Source organism: Gigantopelta aegis, chromosome 6, assembly GCF_016097555.1.
Source record: "Gigantopelta aegis isolate Gae_Host chromosome 6, Gae_host_genome, whole genome shotgun sequence".
Taxonomy (NCBI): domain Eukaryota; kingdom Metazoa; phylum Mollusca; class Gastropoda; order Neomphalida; family Peltospiridae; genus Gigantopelta; species Gigantopelta aegis.
Genome location: NC_054704.1, coordinates 78,196,217 through 78,219,291, shown reverse-complemented (window position 1 = coordinate 78,219,291; position 23,075 = coordinate 78,196,217). Strand labels below are relative to the sequence as shown.

The window sequence follows — 23,075 nt, the reverse complement described above, 5'->3', positions numbered from 1 at the left end:
GATATTTAATCTCGAAACAAAATTTAAATAATTTGTTTTAAATTATTACATTAAGTATAAAGAAAACAAAAACAGTTTTCACATCATATGATTCATATAATAATATTAGGTTTCAAACTGTATTGCATTTGAAATGCATTCGACATTTAATAATAATTCGACACTATAATGTTCCTTTTAAAGATTATTGTCTCAAAATGGCCTCATGAGATGATGAGTTTCGCCAAACAGATGTTAAATACTATTTGTTATCAGAGCACCTAAAGTGTGGTTCTCTGTAAGTCAATACTTTGTCCTTTGCTTTTTTAAAGTCTTCCATTATGGGTTGGGTAAACAGAGATGAACTGTACTGATTTATTACGAGTCGTGTTAAACACCAAATGATTTGGCAAATCCACCCAAATCATGAATATTGGGAATTTCAGTCTGTATTGTGTACATAAATTAACAGAAATATGTTTCTGAGTTAATATGTATAGTGAAAATGACTATATTGATTATTATCAGAAGTAATAATTTGAAGCCTGATCTTGCAGATTTATTCACTGGAAGTGGAACTACCTGCTTACTGGTCCATTAACTTGCACGTATACCCTAAGGCTAATGATATCCATTTTTATGATTTTATTTATGGGGGTAGTGTCATTATGAAATGCTGGTCAACTCGCCCCAAAACCAGCTCGTCCCCTCTCAACTCCCCCCCCCCCCCCCCCCCCCCCCCTCAACTCCCCTCCCCAAAACTGTTTAGTCAACTCGCCCCAAAAGGTTTAGTCAACTCCCCAAATGGTTTAGTCAACGGATTGCCCCCAAAAAGTTACTAACTCGCCCCCAATTTCAACTTTACTGTCTCAGTGTCTGTAAATAATTTTGACGATATTAAAAATGAACGTCTACATCTTTGGTCTAATTTTATTTCTTAATATTATAGTGAAACTCCGCTATTAGGACCACTTGTGTGTCTTTATTAAAAATGGTCTTATATTGGCGAGGTCCTAATATTGGATAAACAATAATATATTACTTTATTATTATTAATGACGATGTACAGTTTGATAGTGTATCTTATAATTATAATTCGCCCAGTTTGTCTTCACTATTGGCATTTACAGATTTATTCAACGCCATATAACCGTGACGTCAATAAAATGTGTTGAGTGCGTCGTTAAATAAAACATTTCCATTACAAATTTAAGATACAATGAACTGTGAAGCCTCCTTTAAAATTGTCTGTCAGTCTGTACCTTTAATTATTTCCTTATTATACCATAGAGATTGAAAGCAGTCTCAGTTGACATCATTGTTTGTAGCATCTCGAGTGCTTGTTGTCTAAAAAATAGTAGGAATGTGCGGCTCTTCTTCGTCACACAACTGACTGCACAAAGCAGGACAGTTGTTAATAAGTAGTGCTTTTTTTCCTTTTGTTGAACATTCTAACATTTTGTCATGGGCAAAACACCAATCAGTAAACTAAACATTGCATACATGTCATCTATGGCCTGGTGCAAATAAAGTGTGACATTTGACCCAAAATTCAACTTTAACAAATGGTCTGATTTTCAGCAATTTCAACAGGGGAATAGTATATATACTCTTCAAAAGAAGAAACGCAAAACCACATTGTCGTAACATTTGGAGAATTGATTTAATTATTGAATGGTGAGTCCGATAATTACCAAATGTTGCAGGATTGTTCACAATTCACTCTAGTCCATTGTGAGTAAGTGATAGGACACACCACCAAGGTCAAGGTCATCTGGAGTCAATACCGGGTGTGGCCTCCGCGTGTGTTGACAACTGCCTGGCACCGCCTGCCCATTGAAGCAACCAGAGTACGGATGACGTCCCGGGGGATGGTGGCCCACTCGGCCTGCAAGGCTGCTGCCAGCTCGGGCAGGGTCTGGGGCTGTGGTTGTCGCTGTCGGAGGCGTCGGTCCAACTCGTCCCATAGATGCTCAATTGGGTTCAAATCCGGTGATATCGATGGCCAAGGAAGGACATTAATGTTGTTGTTCTGTAGGAAAGCCGTTGTGAGAAGTGCTGTGTGAGGCCTGGCGTTGTCATGTTGGAACACTGCGTTGGCCATAACTGGAACGATGTGTGGCCAGAGGATCTGGTCAATGTAGCCCTGTGCATTCAGGTTGCCCTGCACGTGGACCAGGTCAGTTCTGCCAGTGTGTGAGATGGCTGCCCACACCATGACACTACCCCCGCCAAATCTGTCCACTTCCTGCACGCAGTTTGCCGCATAACGTTCACCACGACGCCTATACACGCGACATCTTCCATCATGACGTCGGAGCAGAAATCGGGACTCGTCACTGAACCACACCTGTCTCCATCGCAGTTGAGGCCATTGTCGATGAATCTGGCACCACTGCAGTCGGAGTCGACGGTGTTGTGGTGTTAAGATGACACCTCGAACTGGACGTCTGGCACGAATTCCTACCTCACGTAGGCGGTTCCGTACGGTCTGGTCGGATATCCTGCGCAAACCTGGTATTGCTGCGGCTGTGGAGGTGGCAGTAGTCAATCGTTCCCGAAGGTGGCGTACCCGGATGTAGCGGTCCTGCCCGGGGGTAGTGACCCCGTGGTTGACCGGATCTAGGGAGGTCACATGTTGATCCATGTTGCTGGTAACGGTCCCACAGTCTGGAGATGGTGCTTGGGGACACATGGAATGCCCTGGCAACGGCCATTCTGGATTTGCCTGCGTCTAGTCGGCCGATGGCATTGTTTCTCTGCGGTTCACTGAGACGTGGCATGTCCTGGATTGTCAACTGTCGGCCGGATACAGAGGCCAGGCAAGCGAACACCCTGCACTTTTATACTGTCGGTGTTCATGTTGCACGTGCAGACAACGCACGTGCAGTGGTGACATGGTTTGCACGTGGCTGCGTTTTTGCGAATATTCACATTTTGGAACTTTATTGTACAGTAGCTGCGTTTTATCGAATGTAACCGTGGGAATGTGTTTGGGACATGCAATGACCTTATATTCACAAAGCATGAACTGGTAGGAAACATAAAATCGGAGTTATAACCCATTTGTACCCTTTTGCGTTTCTTTTTTTGAAGAGTATATTTTGATGACAAAAATAAATTTTGTGGATTTGTATCTATTTTGAATACAATGGACACCATTTCATAATTTCATTGTAATATTCTGACCAGTTAATAATACAAGTTTTATTTATTATCTTCAAGGTTTTTTAGTGTGGATATGTTGGCATGGACCTAATGCAATTTTATAAACAATCTATAAATGGTTGCTGATAAAAAAATATTGACATTTTACATAGAAAATTATATGTATTTTCAGGAACTGGTATTATGCTCTCTTTTTTTTTTTAAATAACAAGGCATATATTTAGATAAGTAGAAATGTCTTAACTATAATTCTGGACATGCTTACTTAACTTCCTGAAAATTTGAAGACGGTATCTCTTGTAAGTGCATGAATATAAGCTCTTGAATATTTCACTCTGAATAGGATTTCACCGTTATGGTTGGGACACATGCTTTACAATAGCAATTAATTTGAACAAATTAACATTTAATAGTTGACATTTTATTACTGTTATCATAAAAACATATAATACATTCATATGATAATCATTTAAAACAATCTTAGCTTCCTAAAATCTCACATAAATGTGATCATAGAAGTGTTATTTCAAAGAACTGTGACATTCTGAACACCTCCCAAAATGTCAAATGAAAGACAATTAAACTTTCACAGAACTAAATACCCAGACAACATAAAAATAGCTCAAAGTTACTCAATTATGTACTTAGTGTCCATTTAATCTATGATTAGCCATACATTGCCATTCAAATGCCCACATCCTTAGTGTTACCCTGGACCGTTATGGTTGGGGCACAATAATAAACAACAAACTGTAGTTTCAAAAGAATTGTTCACAATCCATGTTTTGTAGCATACATACACATATTATTCACTAAATAATGTTTGGTACCTCATTTGAATGAATTTTAGAATGCATAACCTTCATACATCAAATATTTGGTGCTTTACTTTGTCAGTAATTCTAAATGTGTATTGGATACCCACATACATGTACTTGTAATGCATGTGCACATGAAGTATAAAACAGCTTAACTAACAGTGTTCATTTAATCTGTGATTATCTATAAAACACCACTCCAATGCATAATTGTCCCAACCATAACGGCAACCACATTATGTTTATATATATATTTAATTGTGACTTTTATTTTATGTTTTCTTTGTAAATTTCCTTATATTTAGGCACTTCTTATATAACTTATATAATTTACAAAGCATTTACTCTATTAGCATCTGTCGGTTGTAAATGATACCTTGTTTAATTACATTTAAGTAACCAAAATTTGTTTTGTATTCCAACAAACATTTAATTACAATGGATTGGTACATTATAATCTTCTTATGACAAAAAACATGTTTGAAACATTCACTGCTATTAAATTTGGTAGCTTTTAAGAGACGTGTAAAGTGATATTATTGTTAAAAAATAATCTATACTGTTGCCGTTATGGTTGGGACAGAAGCGTTATGGTTGGGACACCACTAGTTTTGGGTCTTTAGTCTGGAACTGTCTTTGAGAATTAAGCCCACTGTACGAGAAAATAATAATAATGGGTTAAGGAAATGTGTGCAAGAGAATTGGATGAATAGTGTAACTACATAGTATTCTACACAACAATATATAAGGAAGAACCACCACCGTTATGGTTGGGACAGGTGTTACATGCTACCAAAGGAAACGAGTAGAGAGAGTGACAAGCATAGAACGGATAAACTACACTAGTTATTTACATTATCATTACATTTGTTATGAAATTACTCATATTAGGCACAAATAACTGATTTATCTTTAAGAGACGTGTAAAGTGATATTATTGTTAAAAAATAATCTATACTGTTGCCGTTATGGTTGGGACAGAAGCGTTATGGTTGGGACAGAAGCGTTATGGTTGGGACACCACTAGTTTTGGGTCCTTAGTCTGGAACTGTCTTTGAGAATTAAGCCCACTGTACGAGAAAATAATAATAATGGGTTAAGGAAATGTGTGCAAGAGAATTGGATGAATAGTGTAACTACTAGTATATAGTATTCTACACAACAATATATAAGGAAGAACCACCACCATTATGGTTGGGACAGGTGTTACATGCTACCAAAGGAAACGAGTAGAGAGAGTGACAAGCATAGAACGGATAAACTACACTAGTTATTTACATTATCACTACATTTGTTATGAAATTACTCATATTAGGCACAAATAACTGATTTATCTTAATTTTTATTCATGCAAAAACAAGTAAAATGGGGGGAAAGGGTTTTTTGGAGACAATTACCCATTTTTCGAAAATGTACTGCACAAATCTTATTTATTGACAGATTTCATTGATTTTTGCAATTACAAATTTTGCGGTAATTACGCTATGTAAGCATATATCATATTCACTTAAGGAGGTGTGTTATTTTAATTTGCACATAATTGTAGTTTTTATAAAACATGCTTGTCATGCAAAAAGTTGCAGTTTTTCACAGGTTTTGTCAACTTTGTTGCTAGGTATCTTTACTTCCGTTAGTGTTATTTGTCTGCAATTTGAAACATATATCAATTGGGTACATACAAATTAATTGACAACAAAGAACCATCAATATCACATTAATAGTCATTTTCAGAAGCTAAAATATAGTAGAGACAAGAAAATTTAGTCTTATTTGCACCAGGCCCTATGCAGTCTTAGTAGCTCCAATTAATCAGTGCCCGTCTGAATACAGCAGACAAAAGCAGTTTAATATAATTGTCCATTGCTCCGGTTAATTCTGTGACATAAAATTTACCAATTTGAACTCCTAGTGAATGTTCTAGTGTGAAATATGTTTTAGTTCCGTCAAATGGGGCAAGTTGACCAATCAGTGCGGCAAATTGGTAACATTCTTTGGGCGAGTTGACCGAACTGTGGGGCGAGTTGACTAACTGCTGGGGTGAGTTGGTTTTGGGGCGAGTTGACCTGCTCCTCCATAGTGTACTTCGTGTTGAAAACAGGCAATTTTAAAATTTGCAAAGATAAAATTGTCATTTTAAAATTACTGTCTGAAAAATACATTTTCCAACACCAGCATTTACACCATAAACAATGACGTGACAGCGATAGTAACAACATAAAACAAAAACAGTGTCTGCCAATTTTGGATAGGTTTGATGGTTTCTTCTTGTAACATTTGTATTACTAACATGTATGTAAGTTTAACATTGGGTGGAATGCTAAATGATCAATTCTAAAGTTTTGTGACATCAGGTGTTAAGCAGTAAGCTATTTTAATTGGTACCTGGCAACAATTTGGTTGTCAAAGATTGAGTTTTTGTAGGGCTCCTTATGACAACATGTAGTGTATTATAAACACTTTCAGACAAAGATGACACTTTCTGATAAAGATGAAATATTTTTGTTATTTACATATCTTCAACATTATTATAATAATATACAGTTTGCAACATTGTGCCGATATCATGGGACCCACATAAAATATTGAGTTCATCAAACATCGATTCAAACATTCAGTCACGTAATTAAAGGAATGCTAAAGCAAGGCTTTTGGACTGGTATGCATATTCAACGATACATAATGCACATTATTGCTTAATATCAACAAGTATAATCGTATAGTTAATTAATAAAATGGTTAAATGTGACGGCTATTTTATATAACCGGCGCAGCCATTTTGTACCATCCCAGTGAATACGCCCTCTGGTGAGCTGCTGGTTACGTAATACCTAACGTGTCACATCAGGAATTAGTCTTCGAACTGAAGAAACAAAACATACCTGATTTTTGCGCATGCATCGCAATGTTCTGTAATAATATCCATCCCAGTAACAGCATCGTGTATATGTGGTTTATTTTTCAATACAAAATAAACCACCATTGTCAAAGTGTTGAAATAACTGCATTATGTTTTGTATATAAATTAACCCACGTACCCACAGTGTTTTCTTGGTTAATTGGTCTTTTCTTTCCGTGGCCTGTACCTGTGGTTCTTGATTGGCAGGTGTATATTTAGACGGTCCCCAGATACTGTGTCTAGTCACACTAAAAAGATGTGCATCTTTTATTAAGATCACAGGGTATTGTGTGATAACCTGAAATCGTAATGGACCTTACCAGCCGTCCTGCTGCTTTATTACTGTAAATAATTCTGTAAAACCCTTGATTAAGTAGACTTTCCCATCTAAAATCACAAAACTGACCAATTACGTAGTCCTAAAAAAAATAAAAAATTATCACTTGGGTATCGTGAGTGGTCGTTTTTGCTCGAATGTATCCTACCAATAGGCCTAATAATATGCATTTTTTTCTTTGGATTTTTTAAAAGAAAAAAATACTATAACTCCATTTCATTCTATTGATGGAAATTGAAATATATTTAGTTAAATAGTTTATTATACTATCAAGTCAGGTTGATGAAAGCGAAGCACTTTGTCGTAAATTAGAGCGTTTGTTTTCACTGTGCATACTAGAGAAGTTAGACGGAGCTGATGTCACTTCGCCCCAAGCTATACTACCGGACGTCACAAAAACAAAACAAAATGGCTGCCCCCAGTTAGGAATAATCATGGTTTTTTATTAAATCTAAAATTACGTGTTTTTCATTTGTCAGTATGTGTTGGTGGTCCAGGTATGCATCTTTCCAACACATAAGGCTCTTGTTGGAGTTTAGTCTACCTTTAATGTAAAAAAAACAAATGTTAGGTTTAAAAATGATATAAAATCATCATTTTTTAAAATTAATTTAAATTGTTATGCTATAAAAATAAATCAAGAAATCTATCAACCAATCAATCTTACTGTTGTGTACATAGGCCCTACTGACAAAAGTTAATTTTTAAACATTTCTACAAATTGTGGAATTAAAATTACTGTGAATGTTAGCACAATCTAAATTTTGTTTTTAACAAACATGAATTTATGGGAGAAGAAAAATATACACATGGGTATGATATCACAGCTACTGCAGTGTAATAAATATATATCTATGATAGAAATGACCTACATGTAATACGGTTATGATTCCTCACCTCTTAGTGTAATATATGCCTTCAAGTTCACTACCCTGAAACTAGTACAAAAGCCTTGAAAAGGATTAAATATATATGTATATGCTTAATATTAATTTTAAATGGTTCCCCATAATTTAATTTATGGCAGTAAATAATCATTACCATCAATTTAGTTTTTTTCTGTTTTCGGCCATCTTTTTTTTCTTTATGAGTAATAACAATTTTTTGTTTTTTTTGTTTTGTGTAACATTGGTAATTTTGACATTAGTCTTACAGAGGAAACCCGCTACATTTTTTCATTAGTAGCGAGGGATCTTTTATATGCACCATCCCATAGACAGGATAGCACATACCACAGCCTTTGATGTATCAGTCGTGGTGCACTGGCTGGAGCGAGAAATAGTCCAATGGGCCCACCGACTGGGATCAATCCTAGACTGATGGGGATCGATCCCAGACCAACTGCGCATCAAAAGAGTGCTTTACCACTGGGCTACGTCCTACCCTGAATAATGTTATATATTCCTTTTAAATTAATTATTAATGTATGTTTGTATTTCTTTTCAGATTCATGTATGCACATGTAGTTTTCCTTCTGGTTTGAATACATTTGTAAAAAGATGAATCCTGACCCAGCCAACAACAACAATGATAATTTACCAAATAACAACTTGCTGAATAATGGTGGCAATGTTGGACAGCCTCGGGGGACAGCCCCTGGGAGAGGCCAAGGAAACCCCATTCTTCACATTCGAGACAGACTGTTTCATGCACTGTTCTACAGAATTGCAATCACATATGCAAGAGCCTTTCCTCGGTCAGTGCGAAGAATTGTGGAATTTGCTATTTTACTCAAGGTTTGACTTTTTTTTATCTTGAAATAATTCTTCTCCTTTGTATTTTTATAGCTCTGATGGTTGATAACTTTTAATATGGTGAATAGCAGGACATTCCCACATTATTATTTTTATTTCATACTCAATACATTTTAAAATATCTTATTATAATTTCTCTTTGCATCCATATTTTATAAACAGTACAATTTTAAAATTAAAATTTTGAATTATTCTTTTAAAACACAAATAAATGCATAATTAGTAATCTTCAAACCAAATATTTCCAGTGCCAATTTTGGATTGAAAGATTTTCAGCATTCTGAACACGGAAGCATCAGGCACCAGTTTATTAAAAAAAAAATTTATAGGGAGATGCAAAGTCACATTGTTCAAATTCAAAAACTTCAATATGAGCTGTGGCATGTGGATTTTTAGTTATATTAGCTTCACACCTGTTAAAATAATTGTCAGTTCCATATTGAGCAGAGAACATTGTTTATAATGTTGATATATGTTTTATTTTTCATGTTAACAGAAAATGTCTTTTACAGTAAAAGGATCGCATTATGTAATTTTGTTGGTGGGGGGGGGGGGATGGGGAGGGAGCGTGTCTTATTTTGAACAAAATAATGTTACGTAATATTTGAGCGGCCCCTTGCATATTATTATTTCAACAAACAAGCCATATGTTCTACATCTTTGAATTTTGCCTATGTGTTTTTTTAATATTTTGCAGGCATTGGCAGTGCTCGGAATCCTTGTGTATATTCACATAGCTTTTGCGAGGACACCAATCAACTGTTTGCAACATGTTCAGAAGACGTGGCCGCGGCATGGCATTCTCCGGGTGGAGATTGTGAAGAATGCCTCAGATAACTACAGTATTAACAACTCTTACGAGAAGGAATATTCTGACTTCACCATTCGCCTTGAAAATGGAGAACTCAAAGTGGTGGACGTTGCCGACACGTCTTGGAACCAGTCTGAAAAGACGAAGGAAGGTTCCGCCATGCAAGGGAATGTGACGTTTGAAAATGCCTCTATCTATGACAATCCCGTGAAGGAACTGGAAGGTGAGGTGTTGGTGGATATGAATTCGACAATGGACCGAGACAAGGCAGAACAGATGCCGGATGAAGGACAAGCTGAATCTCTGCAGGAGACGCTTTCTGAACTGGAAATGCTCGCTAAAGCAGGTTAATATTTATTGTCAGTTATTAAAGAACAGTAGACCAAAGTTCTTTGGGCGCTATTACTAATATTATTTATTTAACTGATATCTGCCAAGTTTCTTATTCAAATTTAAGGAAAAGAAATGATTGGAATGTTTGTTTAATGACACCTCAACCAGACCTGTCAACCCTCCCGGATTCCGCGGGAGTCTCCCGGTATTTGATCAAATCTCCTTTCTCCTGTGCGGGAGACAGTTTCTCCTGTTAAATGACATTTTTGTAAGCATAAAAAAAAAATCGATCCTCTTTTGTCAAAATAACAGAAGGGAAGTAACTCTGCCTTTTTTTCTCATTCGGAAAATGTCGACTACTTTCGGTTTCCGAGAATGTAACAGGCCGAATTGTCCCGACTGTTTAACCCTTTGCCGAAGTGAGAATTGTGGGATAGCCTATTTATATTGTTAAAAAAGCACATGGAGTTTATAAAATGATGTGTTATTATAATGTTTGTTGTCATCGTAATGGCTACGAAGCGTGTTGCCGCTAATTAAACAGGCTGTGTATTGACATTCAGTGTTGCCATATAAAAAAAAAAAAACTATCCAATTTAGTTCCAATAGCCGATGATAAGATAAAAATCAATGTGCTCTAGTGGCGTCGTTAAATAACAACAAACTTTACTTTTAATAACACCTCTGAATTGTAAAATGTCTTCCCACTGGATTACATAATGCAACTATGACAAATCTGAGTTGACAGCGATACACACGATGCATGTTAAAATCACATGTCACAGCAAGACAACGAAAGACCAATTAGCTGTATAAACATACTTGTGTCAGTGAATTTTGTATGTTTGTGCGGTAAAATGTTGGTTATAAGGGTACACTTCAAGAAATTATTTTTGTACAATTAAAAAATGTTGTTTGACATTGACATAAAGTTACTCACGGAAATGGGTATAATTCCGGTATATTTCACACGATGTCCGTAAAGAGGTTTTACTTATGATTAATGAAAATACAATGTTTATTGCACATTATAATGATTTTAAATCAGTACCACGCCACCGTTCCTCATTATAGTAAAAACTGAATATTAATTTATAAGATTTATATAATTTGTCTTTGGTATTAGGTACACTAACCACAAATGATAATGTAACGCAACCTGTAAGGCTGTAAGTGTAATACCGTAAATGTACTAATTAAATTTTTTATTTCTTGTTCATGTTCTTAACATTTTTGGATAAAATATTTTTTTTTGTTTAAATATGTATTAAATCATAATAATATTTAAACTTAAAAAAAAAAAAAAATAATAATAATATTTTTTTTTTTTTTTTTTAATGCCAAGATCTAAAGTTAAGAAGTATATATGACATTATAAAGTATTCATATAACTTATTGTAATAATGTTTTTTTTAAATCTTGCGATTTTGGGTTAAATTGTGTGAATTTAATAAATCTCCTGCTTTTTGACCAAATCTCCTGCTTTTTCAACACACACCTCCTGCTTTCTCTTGACTAAAGGTTGACAGGTCTGACCTCAACACTTTTAAACTATGGTTGACACCTGGTCTGGTGCTTATAAAACATTTAAAGTCTAGACTCGAGACTCTAATAGTCTGAGACGTGAAAGTCATGACAACGGCATACATATTGTATGTGTGTGACATCATTAGAGATTGAGTAAAAGTTTTATAAGCACGGGCCCAGGTCTAGAGAGAGAAGAAACCTGCTTGAGGCACAGAGGCTACTCCCAACTGTAAAACATCAAATAATGTTTTATAAGCACTTTCCCATGGACAGAACAGTACATACATCAGCATTTGGTGTATCAGTTGTGGGGAACTAAATGGTATGAATCCTTTGTTTCAACCCACCATATTTCATCCAAGTGCTCTAACACTAAGTGGGTGAGCTCACCTAAGGTGCTTGGGTTGTAGGATAAGAAAAACCCTTTGTAGACCTAATGGATGTTTTCCTGTTCATCAAAGGCCATGGTATGTGCTGTCCTTTGTTAAAAAATGCATGTAGAATAATGAGTGGGTTTCTTCTGATAACTATGCTTTAGAATTACCAAAATATTGACAACCAGTAGACTAAGAAAAGTATTTTCACGTTTACTTGATTTTCACATTTTCTTGATTTACCAAAATCTATTAATCTAGATCTTGTATCATGCACATTATATATTACTGTGAACACCACTCATCATAAAATTATAAATTTTTACCTGTTCTTTTTATTTAGGAAATAATATTTAGGATCAGAATAATGCAGTTGAAACCAAATATGTGCAGTACATTAGTTTATTTTAACTCATAAACATTCATCAGAACCTACCAAAATAAAAAGAATAATAGTTTGATTAGCGGTTGATATTTGGTAAATATTTAATCTTTTAAAAATATTTCATGTGAACCCTCTGGGTTTTTTTGTTCTTTCTAGTGTGGCCAGAGGAAAAATATATTGTAGAATATGCTCTGGAATACGGTTTCCTGCGACTGTCTCCTAAAACTCGTCAGAGATTGAACATAACTGTCATGTTGGTCACTCTTGGTAAGTCTTTTTCTTTTCAACATCGCCTGTCCTCAAAACTAGTTCATATTCCTTACGGTTAGTAGACTGGTCCGAACATCCCAACAGCCAATGGGATGTCCTGAATTCTTCTACTGCGAACCCCTTCCTGTTCCGGTCACGTGACTGTAACTTTCTTCTTTTTCCTTCACGTCTTATGGTTCACACTCCCAAGTTTTCTCCAGTTTTCTAGAACAAATCATTTCATGAGTCAAATGCTTCAAAAATTATTTGCAAATATCACAGAATTAAAAAATATATATGTATTTATTTCTGAAATAACCGGTCCTGTCTACAAGTTAAATAGTATTATTACCTAATTATTAGTCACCTGCCGGTCCAACCGGAGGGAACTATAGGTTTCATCATCTCACATATAGTTTTCTGGATGGTTTTTTCACAATGACTCAAGATAGTGAGCTGGAATTTAGTGTATAACTTTATCATGTACTATTACAGATAAAGTTTGACTTTCATGGTGATTTACCTATAATCCAAAATTTACTTTCAATATTGCCATTCCTCATTTTCTCAAATTTACCTTTAACCCATGGGAGTCATGTGATTCACTCTTTCATTTGGAGGAAAAACTGACAAATGGGGCAAAGTCAGTGGTTAAAAGAGAATTAAATCCATGCTCAAATTACAATTTCGTGATTTTTCATGTGAATATATTTCCCTTTATGCTGTACATGAAAGTCTAATATGGGCAATATATTTCGTAATAAATTCTCTACATAAAACTATTTTCAAAAATTACCATGATTACTTAGTCGAGTATTTTTTTCAGTTTTGTCTAACTGGTGACAAATTGATTTTGCTTATATGTTTTCAAAGAAATTAAACCAAATTGCTAGCAGAATTAAAAATTTTTTATTTTGCAACCCTAAATACTAATCTTGGTAAATCACTTATTTTGTTTACAGATCCTTTGAAAGATGAATGTTTTGGCGATGGTTTCAGTCGCTTCTTGCTCGAAGAGTTTCTCGGATATGATGATATTCTCATGTCAAGTATTAAGCAGTTGGCAGAGCAGGAAGAGAATAAAGGTAATTTTACAGAACAAGTCTACTGGAAAAAAAGAAACTCTTAAACCGTGTAAGTTATAAGGCACAATAATCAATTAAACTTGTCATCATTGGTTTCTGATCACCTTGTATCCATCAGGAAATGTTTATTTTTTTATTTTTACTATGCAAGAGGTACCTAAAATAAAACTAAATTGACTCAGTGTGACTTATTCAATAATAGACTTGGGTGTGGAATGTAGCCCAGTGGTAAAACGTTCATCAGCTGCAAAGTTGGTCTGGGATAAATCCTCATTAGTGGGCCCATTGAGCTACATCTCTTTCCATCTAGTGTTCTGCAACTGGTATATCAAATGCCATGGTATGCACTATCCTGTCTGTGGGATGCTGCATATAAAAGTCCCCTTGCTGCTAATGAAAAAGAGTAACTCATTGCATGGTTGAAGTGGGTTTCCTCTCTTATTAGTCCCCTACCGGTCGACTTTAGGTTTAGTCTCTGTTCTGTCAGGGGCGGGACGTAGCCCAGTGGTAAAGCGTTCGCTTGATGTACAGTCTGTCTAGGATCGATCCCCGTTGGTGGACCCATTGGGTTATTTCTTGTTCCAGCCAGTGCTCCACAACTGTTGTAACAAAGGCCGTGGTATGTACTATCCTGTTTGTGGGATGGTGCATATAAAAGATTCCTTGCTGCTAATCGAAAAGAGTAGCCCATGAAGTGGTGACAGCGGGTTTCCTCTCTCTATATCTGTATGGTCCTTAACCATATGTCTGACACCATATAACTGTAAATAAAATGTGTTGAGTGTGTTGTTAAATAAAACATTTTCTGTCTATCTGTCCCACATATAGTTTTCCAGAGATTGTTTTTCACCATGCCTCAAGATATTGAGCTCATATTTTGTATATAGGTTTATTATGTACTGTTACACATCAAGTTTGACTTTCCTAGCGATTTACATATTTTCCACAGAGTTGTGGCCTTTGGACTTTGAAGAAATTTGTTAGGCCTTGTAGTGGTTTAGCAGTACTCAGAATGCTTGTTATCTGAGTAGTCCTTAACCATATGTCCGATGCTATATAACAATAATTAAAATGTGTTGTGTTTGACATTAAAATAAAAAATTTCTTCCTTCCTTTAGTAATAGACTTGTTTGGTACAGATGTGTTGGAATATGGTCTAAAACAAGCTAAAATGATTAGTGATGTATATTTAAAGAAAAGCAATACCTGTATGTCATGTGTGTGTAATAAATTGTGATATTGTATTTGTAGGCTTCCTGAGGAACGTGGTAACTGGAGAACACTACAGGTTCGTCAGTATGTGGATGGCAAGAAGTTCCTACATTGCAGCGGCATTCATTATGCTTGTCTTTGTACGTGTAACATAATATACTAGTATATAAATGTAATTATGTAATGATTGATGATAGAGTTGTTGATACTTTCAATGGATGGATCACTCTTAACATATACTTTATGTCAACTTTTTATATGAATAGAATATAATTATACTATTCGCACTAATTTAAACCTTGATTATGATAGGGGCAGGACGTATCCCAGTGGTAAAACACATGCCTGATGTGTGGTTGGTATAGGATCGATCCCAGACGGTGAGCCCATTGGGATATTTCTCGTTCCAGCCAGTGCACCATGACTGGTATATCAAAGGCTGTGGAATGTGCTATCAAGTCTGTGGGATGGTGCATGTAAAAGATCCCTTGCTACTAATTGAAAAATGTAGCAGGTATGTCAAAATGACCAAATGTTTGACATCCAGTAGCCGATGAATAATAAATCAATGTGCTCTAGTGGTCGTTAAACAAACCAAACTTTAACTTGATTTCGAAATTGTAATTAATTTATTTATAGTGTGATCACAAATAAACATGTAATAACTTAAACACTTTCATCACATGGCTGGTTTTAAAAATGAACACAAAGCAAAATGTTCTCTCTTTTTTTAGAAGAAATGTGAGTGGGTAGAAATATTTAAGAGAAAAGTCTATTATTGTTTCCTGTGTAGTTAAGATTAGTGCGAAAACGCAAGCCATTGAAGTAGCTAGATGAGAGTTGGCATCATTTCTAAAAAAATTATAGCTTTTTAATCTATTTAGTTTTTTAATATTCCAAACCACTCATGTCATATATACTATAATAACTATGATGCTGTCTAACTTAAATGACTACTTTACTGATTAAGCCATTAAGTCTATGTTTTTTAACATCTAACAATGAAAACCTATATTGTATCAGTTTTGTTAAAATTAAGATCTATTTGTTTTTCAGACTGTATCTGTGTCAACTCTGCTACGATATTCACACCACCAGATATTTCTATTCATTGGTAAGTTTGTATCCTGATCATAATATCAGTTTCTGTGATGCCACAAAGACATGGTCAAAATACTTATACATGTAGTATAATGGAAATTTGCTCTCCTATATGGTTACTGTCAGGATGTGAATTGAGATTCAGACAACCTGATATGCTTCTAAGGGAAATCACTATATAGTGTGTTAATTCTACAGGTGCACCTTATATCGAGGCCTGACAACCAGAACTGGCTTACAAAACCAACAGTTGTTCACTTTTTGCATTTTTAGTCTCCTAGAGGACTATAGGTTTCATGTCCGTCCTGTTTGTCTGTTCTTCTGTCAAAGTTTTCCAGCCTTTTTTTTTTTCTTTTTTTTTTTGCAATGCCTCAAGATGTTGAGCTGAAATTGTGTATAGCTTTATCATGTACTGTTATAGGTCAAGTGTAACTTTCATAGCGATTTACCCATTTTTGACAGTTATGCCCCTTGAACTTCGGAGATAAAAAAAAAAATTGATGGGTCTGGTGGGGCACATGTATTGCTTTAGCAGTACTCTATGAATGCTTCTTGAAATGTAGGTAAATTTTACGGATAATTCATGTAACAGGAGGAATGGAAGACTATATAATTTGAGCAAATACTTTCTCCTTTTTTTCTCTCCATTTTTCAGAATAATTTAAACGTTAAAATGTGTTAACCTCAAAACCATAACTTTAGACATAACATATCATGATATTTTCTAGCAGTTGTTGATGCCCATTTCTTTCTAAAACATTCATACATATCTGATGTAAATGCACAACTATTTATTAATATCACCTGCTGTATGTAGCTTTTAAAGTAGAGCTATGACAAAACACTGTGTAAATGTTGGTGTATGTGTTTTTTTACAGTTGATCTTCTCCAGATGTTAGAAATGAATGTGACCGTCGCTTTCCCAGCCGCTCCACTCCTTACCGTTATACTGGCTCTAGTTGGTAAGACATTTTTACTTAACATGTTTAAAGTTTATGACTAATGCAAAACAAAAAACAAAACAACATCATTATGGTTTTAATTTGGAATTTAATGGATGAGATTTATTGATGAAGTTTGTTTTAGGTCTTAAGACATTTAAAAAAAAAAAAATTCTACTTCCATAAAATTCTACTTCCATACCATTCTTTCGTCCCAATCCATCACATTTCCCAGGAAATTTAGAGGTGGCTAATACTGGAATGCTGGAACCTTAGTGTGGGCCCATTGGGCTATTTCTCGTTCCAGCCAGTGCATTGCAATTTATATTGTGGTATGTGCTATCCTGTCTGTGGGATGGTGCATATAAAAGATCCCATGCTACTAATGGGAAAAATTTAGTATGTTTCCTGTCTAAGATTCAAAATTACCAAAAAAAATTAACATCCAATAGCCGATCATTAATAAAATCATTGTACTCTAGTGATGTCATTAAACAAAACAAACAATTTTTTTTTTTTTTTTTTAACATTTTTTTACTTTATAGATTTGAAATAAATGACAATGTTTTGGAATGTAAAATATTAAATATTTAATATTTTAATTTTATAATAAATGTAAAATTTCAATACATAAAAGTTTGTAATTCAATTTTTATGTTGACCTTAAGTTATGATTTTGTTTTCCAGGCATGGAAGCCATAATGTCTGAATTCTTCAATGACACCACCACAGCTTTCTACATCATCCTCATTGTGTGGATTGCAGACCAGTACGATGCCATCTGCTGTCACACAAACATTAGCAAGAGGCACTGGCTTAGGTACACAGTGCATTTAATAGCTTTATTACATCCCAGTACACAGTTTGATTTTAAAATTATCTACACCTATTTACCAGATTATGAACGAAGCTCCTTTTATTTGTTCACACCGGTTTCTCGATTCTTCTTTCTCTGCAATAAATATGTTATAATTCAACCTGAGATGTAATAGGATCAAATGCAGTTGGTGATCGTCCAAGTTTTTCTTCATCCTGGCCAATTTCTCATTGACTGGTAATTCAAAAGCTGTGGTATGTGCTGTCCTGTCTTTGGAAATTGCATATATACTAGTTCCCTTGGTGCTATTAGGAGTAGCTTATTTGCCAACGGTAGGTTTTCTGTCGTCCTGTAGACCAAGTGTGAAAATAACAAAATATTAGACACAAAGTAGCTATACTTTTAAATGTACTGAGATGTTGTTAGGCAAATAAAGAGAAGTGTTAACATTACTAAGCAATACATTTCTTTTCAACATCACCTGTCCTCAAACTAGTGCATATTCCCCTAAGGATAGTAGTCTGGTTCGAACATCCCAACAGCCAATGGGATGGGACACCCATTCCTGTTCCGGTCATGTGACTGTAACTTTCTTCTTTTTCCTTCGCTCTTGTGATTCGGATGTCTGTCCTTTCACTCTGTCTTAATCTGAGCCATCTGTCGTTTTCACTTTGTTTATTTGAGACTTTTATGTACATTTTTATATGTTGTTACATTATTGTTGTACAATTATTTTGGTTTTAATCACTTTCTTTAAAGTGTATCTATAAAATAGAAAACACCTCACGTTTTCTCCATTTTTAAAATTGTTTATTTTCAGATTCTTTTACCTCTATCACTTTGCGTTCTATGCCTACCACTACAGATTTAATGGACAGTACAGTGGATTGGCTCTCTTCACCTCCTGGCTTTTTATACAGGTATTAAAATCAGTAAATAATAACTTCAATTTTCTAATAATGTTAACACTATGCACAGCATTTTACAGTTTTTCAGTAGTGTTTGTATATAAAAACATTTATTCATGTGATGAAGGTATGACAATCAGTAAATAGTGATTTTAACTTACTAATATTGTTAAGACTTTGCACAGCATTTTACATTTTTTCAGTAGCATTTGTGTAAAAAAAAGTATACATTTAGCAAAGGTGTTACTTTGTTTATTGTCACTGAAGATTAAAAAAAAAAAAATTTGTTTAGCAGTCTTAAAATTGTCTTATTGTTTGATACCATCTTCAAATACAGAGTTTAAACTGGAGCCCGAGAATTATTAGCCATATGGCAATTCTGTAGCCAAATACAAATTTCGTTTAGCCAAATGGCCAAAATGGCTGTAGATCTACAAAGGACACAAAATTTTCAAATTAGCTTTTTGGCAAATTAGTAATGAAATATATATGTATGCCCTGCAATTAAGAAACTGTACACAGCCAAAAAATATGCTGTCGAGGTGGAGTCGCATTTAGTCCGTAGTAAAAACAAAATGCCATGAAGAATTTAAAAAACACCACAGTATATGCTGATATCCATGTCAATTGCAGGGATTGTATTTGCCAAATTTAGTTTTAAATATCCACCTGGAGAATGACACAGCTTAAAGCTTGAAAATAAACGTTTATGGAAATACTTCCAACAGGTTGGCTAAATGTAATTTACTTTTTTATGTTAATAATTATTTTGCGTCTTATTCCAGCATTCAATGGTGTACTTCTTTCATCACTATGAACTACCGGCCATCCTGCAGCAGGCGAGAATCCAGGAAATTCTGCAGAACCCTCAAAACCAAGATACCCAGAACAACAACCCACAGCAAAATGGCGACGCTCAGAATGCAGGCCAGCAGCAAGCTGCCAACGACGCTGCGCCGAATGCTACCGGCGATGCTGCAGTCGCTGGAGACCAGGCACAGGTAGCCGCTGGCGACGTAGTACAGAATGGTGACGCGTCTGCGGTCAGTCCAAACACTCCTGCAGCAGGGAGGGTGCAGGGATTGCTGAATGGGCAGAACATCGAAGGAAACGTGAACGAGCTGTTGTCGGCGTTGAACACCAACATTCCACCGTTTGTGAGAAATGCGGGTAACACGCCAAACAACAACAACAATTTCCGGGTTCAGGTGTACACGCCAAGCAGCTTCATCAGAATGTTTCTGAGGTTCCGTAGGCCTGCAGCTCAGGCCACGCCCATGGAGATACAGGTGAACGTGCAACAGAATCAGAGTCCTCCAGAACAGAGCGACCAGTCCGGGAATGCACAGTCTGGACAGGAGCAGACCAGTCACGTTGCCCAGCCAGAATCTACTACCAATACTGGGAATGGCCAGTCAGAATCTAAAACCATTACTGGGAATGGCCAATCAGAAACCACTACCAGTACTGAGAGTAGCCAATCGGAAACCACTACCAGTACTGAGAGTAGCCAATCAGAAATTACTACCAATACTGAGAGAAGCCAATCAAAAGCTACTTCAGATATTGAGAATAGCCAATTGAAAACTACTTCAGATGAAATTAGCCAATCGAAAATTTCTACAAATGTGGAGACTAGCCAGTCAGAAATGACATCAAAAGATGTTGATCACCGGTCTACTACTGACCAGTCGGTAACAAATTATTTTACGGAAAAATCGGCAACAAGTGAATTTATTGATCAGTCAGCATCGAGGAATATTAGTGTCATATCAGCAACAGTTGGTGCTGCTAATCAGTCAGCATCTGACAGGTCAAAAAGTAGTGAATATAATCCTATGCAAGATACTGCAGGAAATGTTACTCTTGATCATGCGTACTGTCAGTCCATGCAGACGGACAGCAGCCAATATTACAGTAGACAACAGACAGAACAGTCTGTGATAGAAGAGACCAACGTTAGTAATAGTGACCAAAGAATAGCGTCTAACAGCAATCCTCCAGGATTTTCAAGACAGTCTTTAACTGTAGATGCCAGTAGCAGTAGTGTTGTTGTTAAGGAGTCTGCTGATGCCGACACTGTAGATTATAGAAACACTGTAGACTGCAGAAACATGAATTCAGTTGTAGAACTGGCTGCGGTTTCTTCTGTAAGTGGCAGTTCAGTACAGGATGACATGAATGCCGATTTGACAGATTGTTGTAATACTGTTTCTGAAGTGAACTCTGGGAATACAGATCAGACGTGTAAAACCACTCCAAATAGTGATTCCCAAGTCCAGTTGCCAGTCAACCGGTAAGCTGATAAAGAAGGGGATGAAGTGAGAAAAGTATTTACTGACAAAAAATGGATTTAGTTGTAAAACTGGCTACGGTTTCTTCTGTAAATAGCTCCTCACAATAGGATGATCATGTGAATACTGATTTGAAAGATGTTTCATATATAAGTTTCGGAAATAACTCCTGAGAATACAGAACAGGCGTGTAAAAACCACTCCAAAACTGTGATTCCCAAATTCAGATGCCACTTAATCAGTGTCACTGTGAGCCAATTGTAACGAAGGGGCTGAAATGAAGCCAAAATGTTATATTTATATCTGGGGGCAGATTGAGCAGTGGGAGCACTGACCGAGGTATCCTGGCAGTGAAGAGGCCCATGGCTAGGTCCGGATATGGAAAATTATTGATTAAAGGGCTCTAAAACTCAGGCTGGGTAAAGCTCAGCAGTACAACCAGTCCTGCTCCAGATGGTATTGATGCACGATGACTTGGATAAAGATTTTAGTGTTTTCTTTAGTGAACTGGTACACAATGAGATGTCATCATTCCTTTATGTCAAATCTTGGTGGCTAGATTCGCTTGTGTTTTATTGGTTTTTCTTGTGGAATTTAATTAAGGGCTTTTTTTTCTCCAATTATATGGATTTAAAAAAAAAAAAAAAATTGCCTACTTATTTATACACTAAATTAAAAAAAACATTAACAGAAATAGACTTAATATTTTTTATGTAAGTATAAAGACATTTTTGCATCATATCCAGAAAATTTGCATATTAAAACTCAAAATAGTGCCCGCTTCAAGAAAGATGAATTTCGATTACAAAGGTATTACCTTGGTGACACTATGACAATAAACAATTCCAAGACGAAACGAACAATAGTGCCTTTGTCTCTTCTTTCCTGTTGTGAGATTTGAACTTTGAATGTTCAGGTTTCTAGATGCTCATTGACAAAATGGGCTTTCAAGACCTCATTGTTGGTGAATTTGTCATTTCCATGTATTGTATCCATCTGATGGGCTGCATTTTGCTATATGTATGTAATCAATTTCGCATTGTAGAGCTTTCCTTTACACAATATAGAGATAAATATATCTTGGAGATATTCTCAGTTTACTACTAATCAGTGTTTTTACAATTTAATTACCAATCTGTAATTACTCAGTATTTAAAAAAAAAAAAAAATTATGGGTATATAGCACATTACAGGGTTTCTGTTTGACAGCAACTTAATAATTTTTAATTGAAAACAGCCTATAAGTGCCTCTACTAGGTGGTTATTGATTTAAAATGCTTTGAAATTGGACACATTTCATGGGCTTTAACACATTTTAAACAGCAGTTCTCTTACTATCATCTGTATATAAAATTTTAAAAATATATCCTCTCTACCATATGGCAGAAACCCTGCATTAATAGGAAAGCATTGTATTTTAACCAAAGAGTTATTGTCATAATAATTTTCATAAGTATTATTATTTTTCTTTAAGCCTGTGAGCACTGCTTACTTTGAAATGAAATATAACAATAAGTAAACTTTGATTTTAGTTGCATTATGTATACCGTATTAAAGCTGCCATTTCGAGAATTTTTTTAATTGTTATTATTTAGAAAGATACCAGCAGCTCTGTTTGGTACATATGAGGTCCTATACTCCACTCTTAAGTTCAAAGGGTGGGATGTAGCCCTGTGGTAAGGTGCTCACCCAATGCATGGTTGGGTCTACTCTAGGATTGATCCCTGCCAGAGAGCCTTTTGGGCCATTTCTCATTCCAGTCGGTGCTCTACCACTGGTGTACTCAACTTTGGAATGCTGCATATAAAACATCCCTTGCTGCTAATCAGAAAGAGTAGCCCATTGCGTGGCAGCAGTGGATTTTCTCTCATTATTTGTGTGGTCCTTAACCCTATCTCCGATACCATATAACAATAATTTAAATGTGTTTAGTGTATCACTAAATATCAATTGGGTTCACTGCGCTTGCTTATGTAGATCAGATACGAACACTGGCTGGCATTTTTTCATTGAAATAGAAGGGTCTGTTTTTGAGTTATGTAACATTTTCAAAAGCCATTGTCAGTTTTATTCATCACATGGATAG

The 23,075-nt window shown here is 35.7% G+C and overlaps 1 protein-coding gene across 1 annotated transcript; it reads left to right on the top strand.

Annotated features, from left to right (window-relative positions):
• Positions 1-191: 191 nt before the first annotated feature.
• On the top strand, positions 192-22,561 carry LOC121374938 (membralin-like). The gene is made up of 11 exons (XM_041502082.1): positions 192-277; positions 8,645-8,934; positions 9,650-10,109; positions 12,539-12,649; positions 13,594-13,716; positions 14,968-15,068; positions 15,985-16,042; positions 16,908-16,991; positions 17,658-17,790; positions 18,608-18,707; positions 19,481-22,561. Exons 2-11 carry the CDS (start codon positions 8,698-8,700, stop codon positions 20,993-20,995), a joined length of 2,922 nt encoding a protein of 973 aa, XP_041358016.1. The 5' UTR covers positions 192-277; positions 8,645-8,697; the 3' UTR covers positions 20,996-22,561.
• Positions 22,562-23,075: the final 514 nt, after the last annotated feature.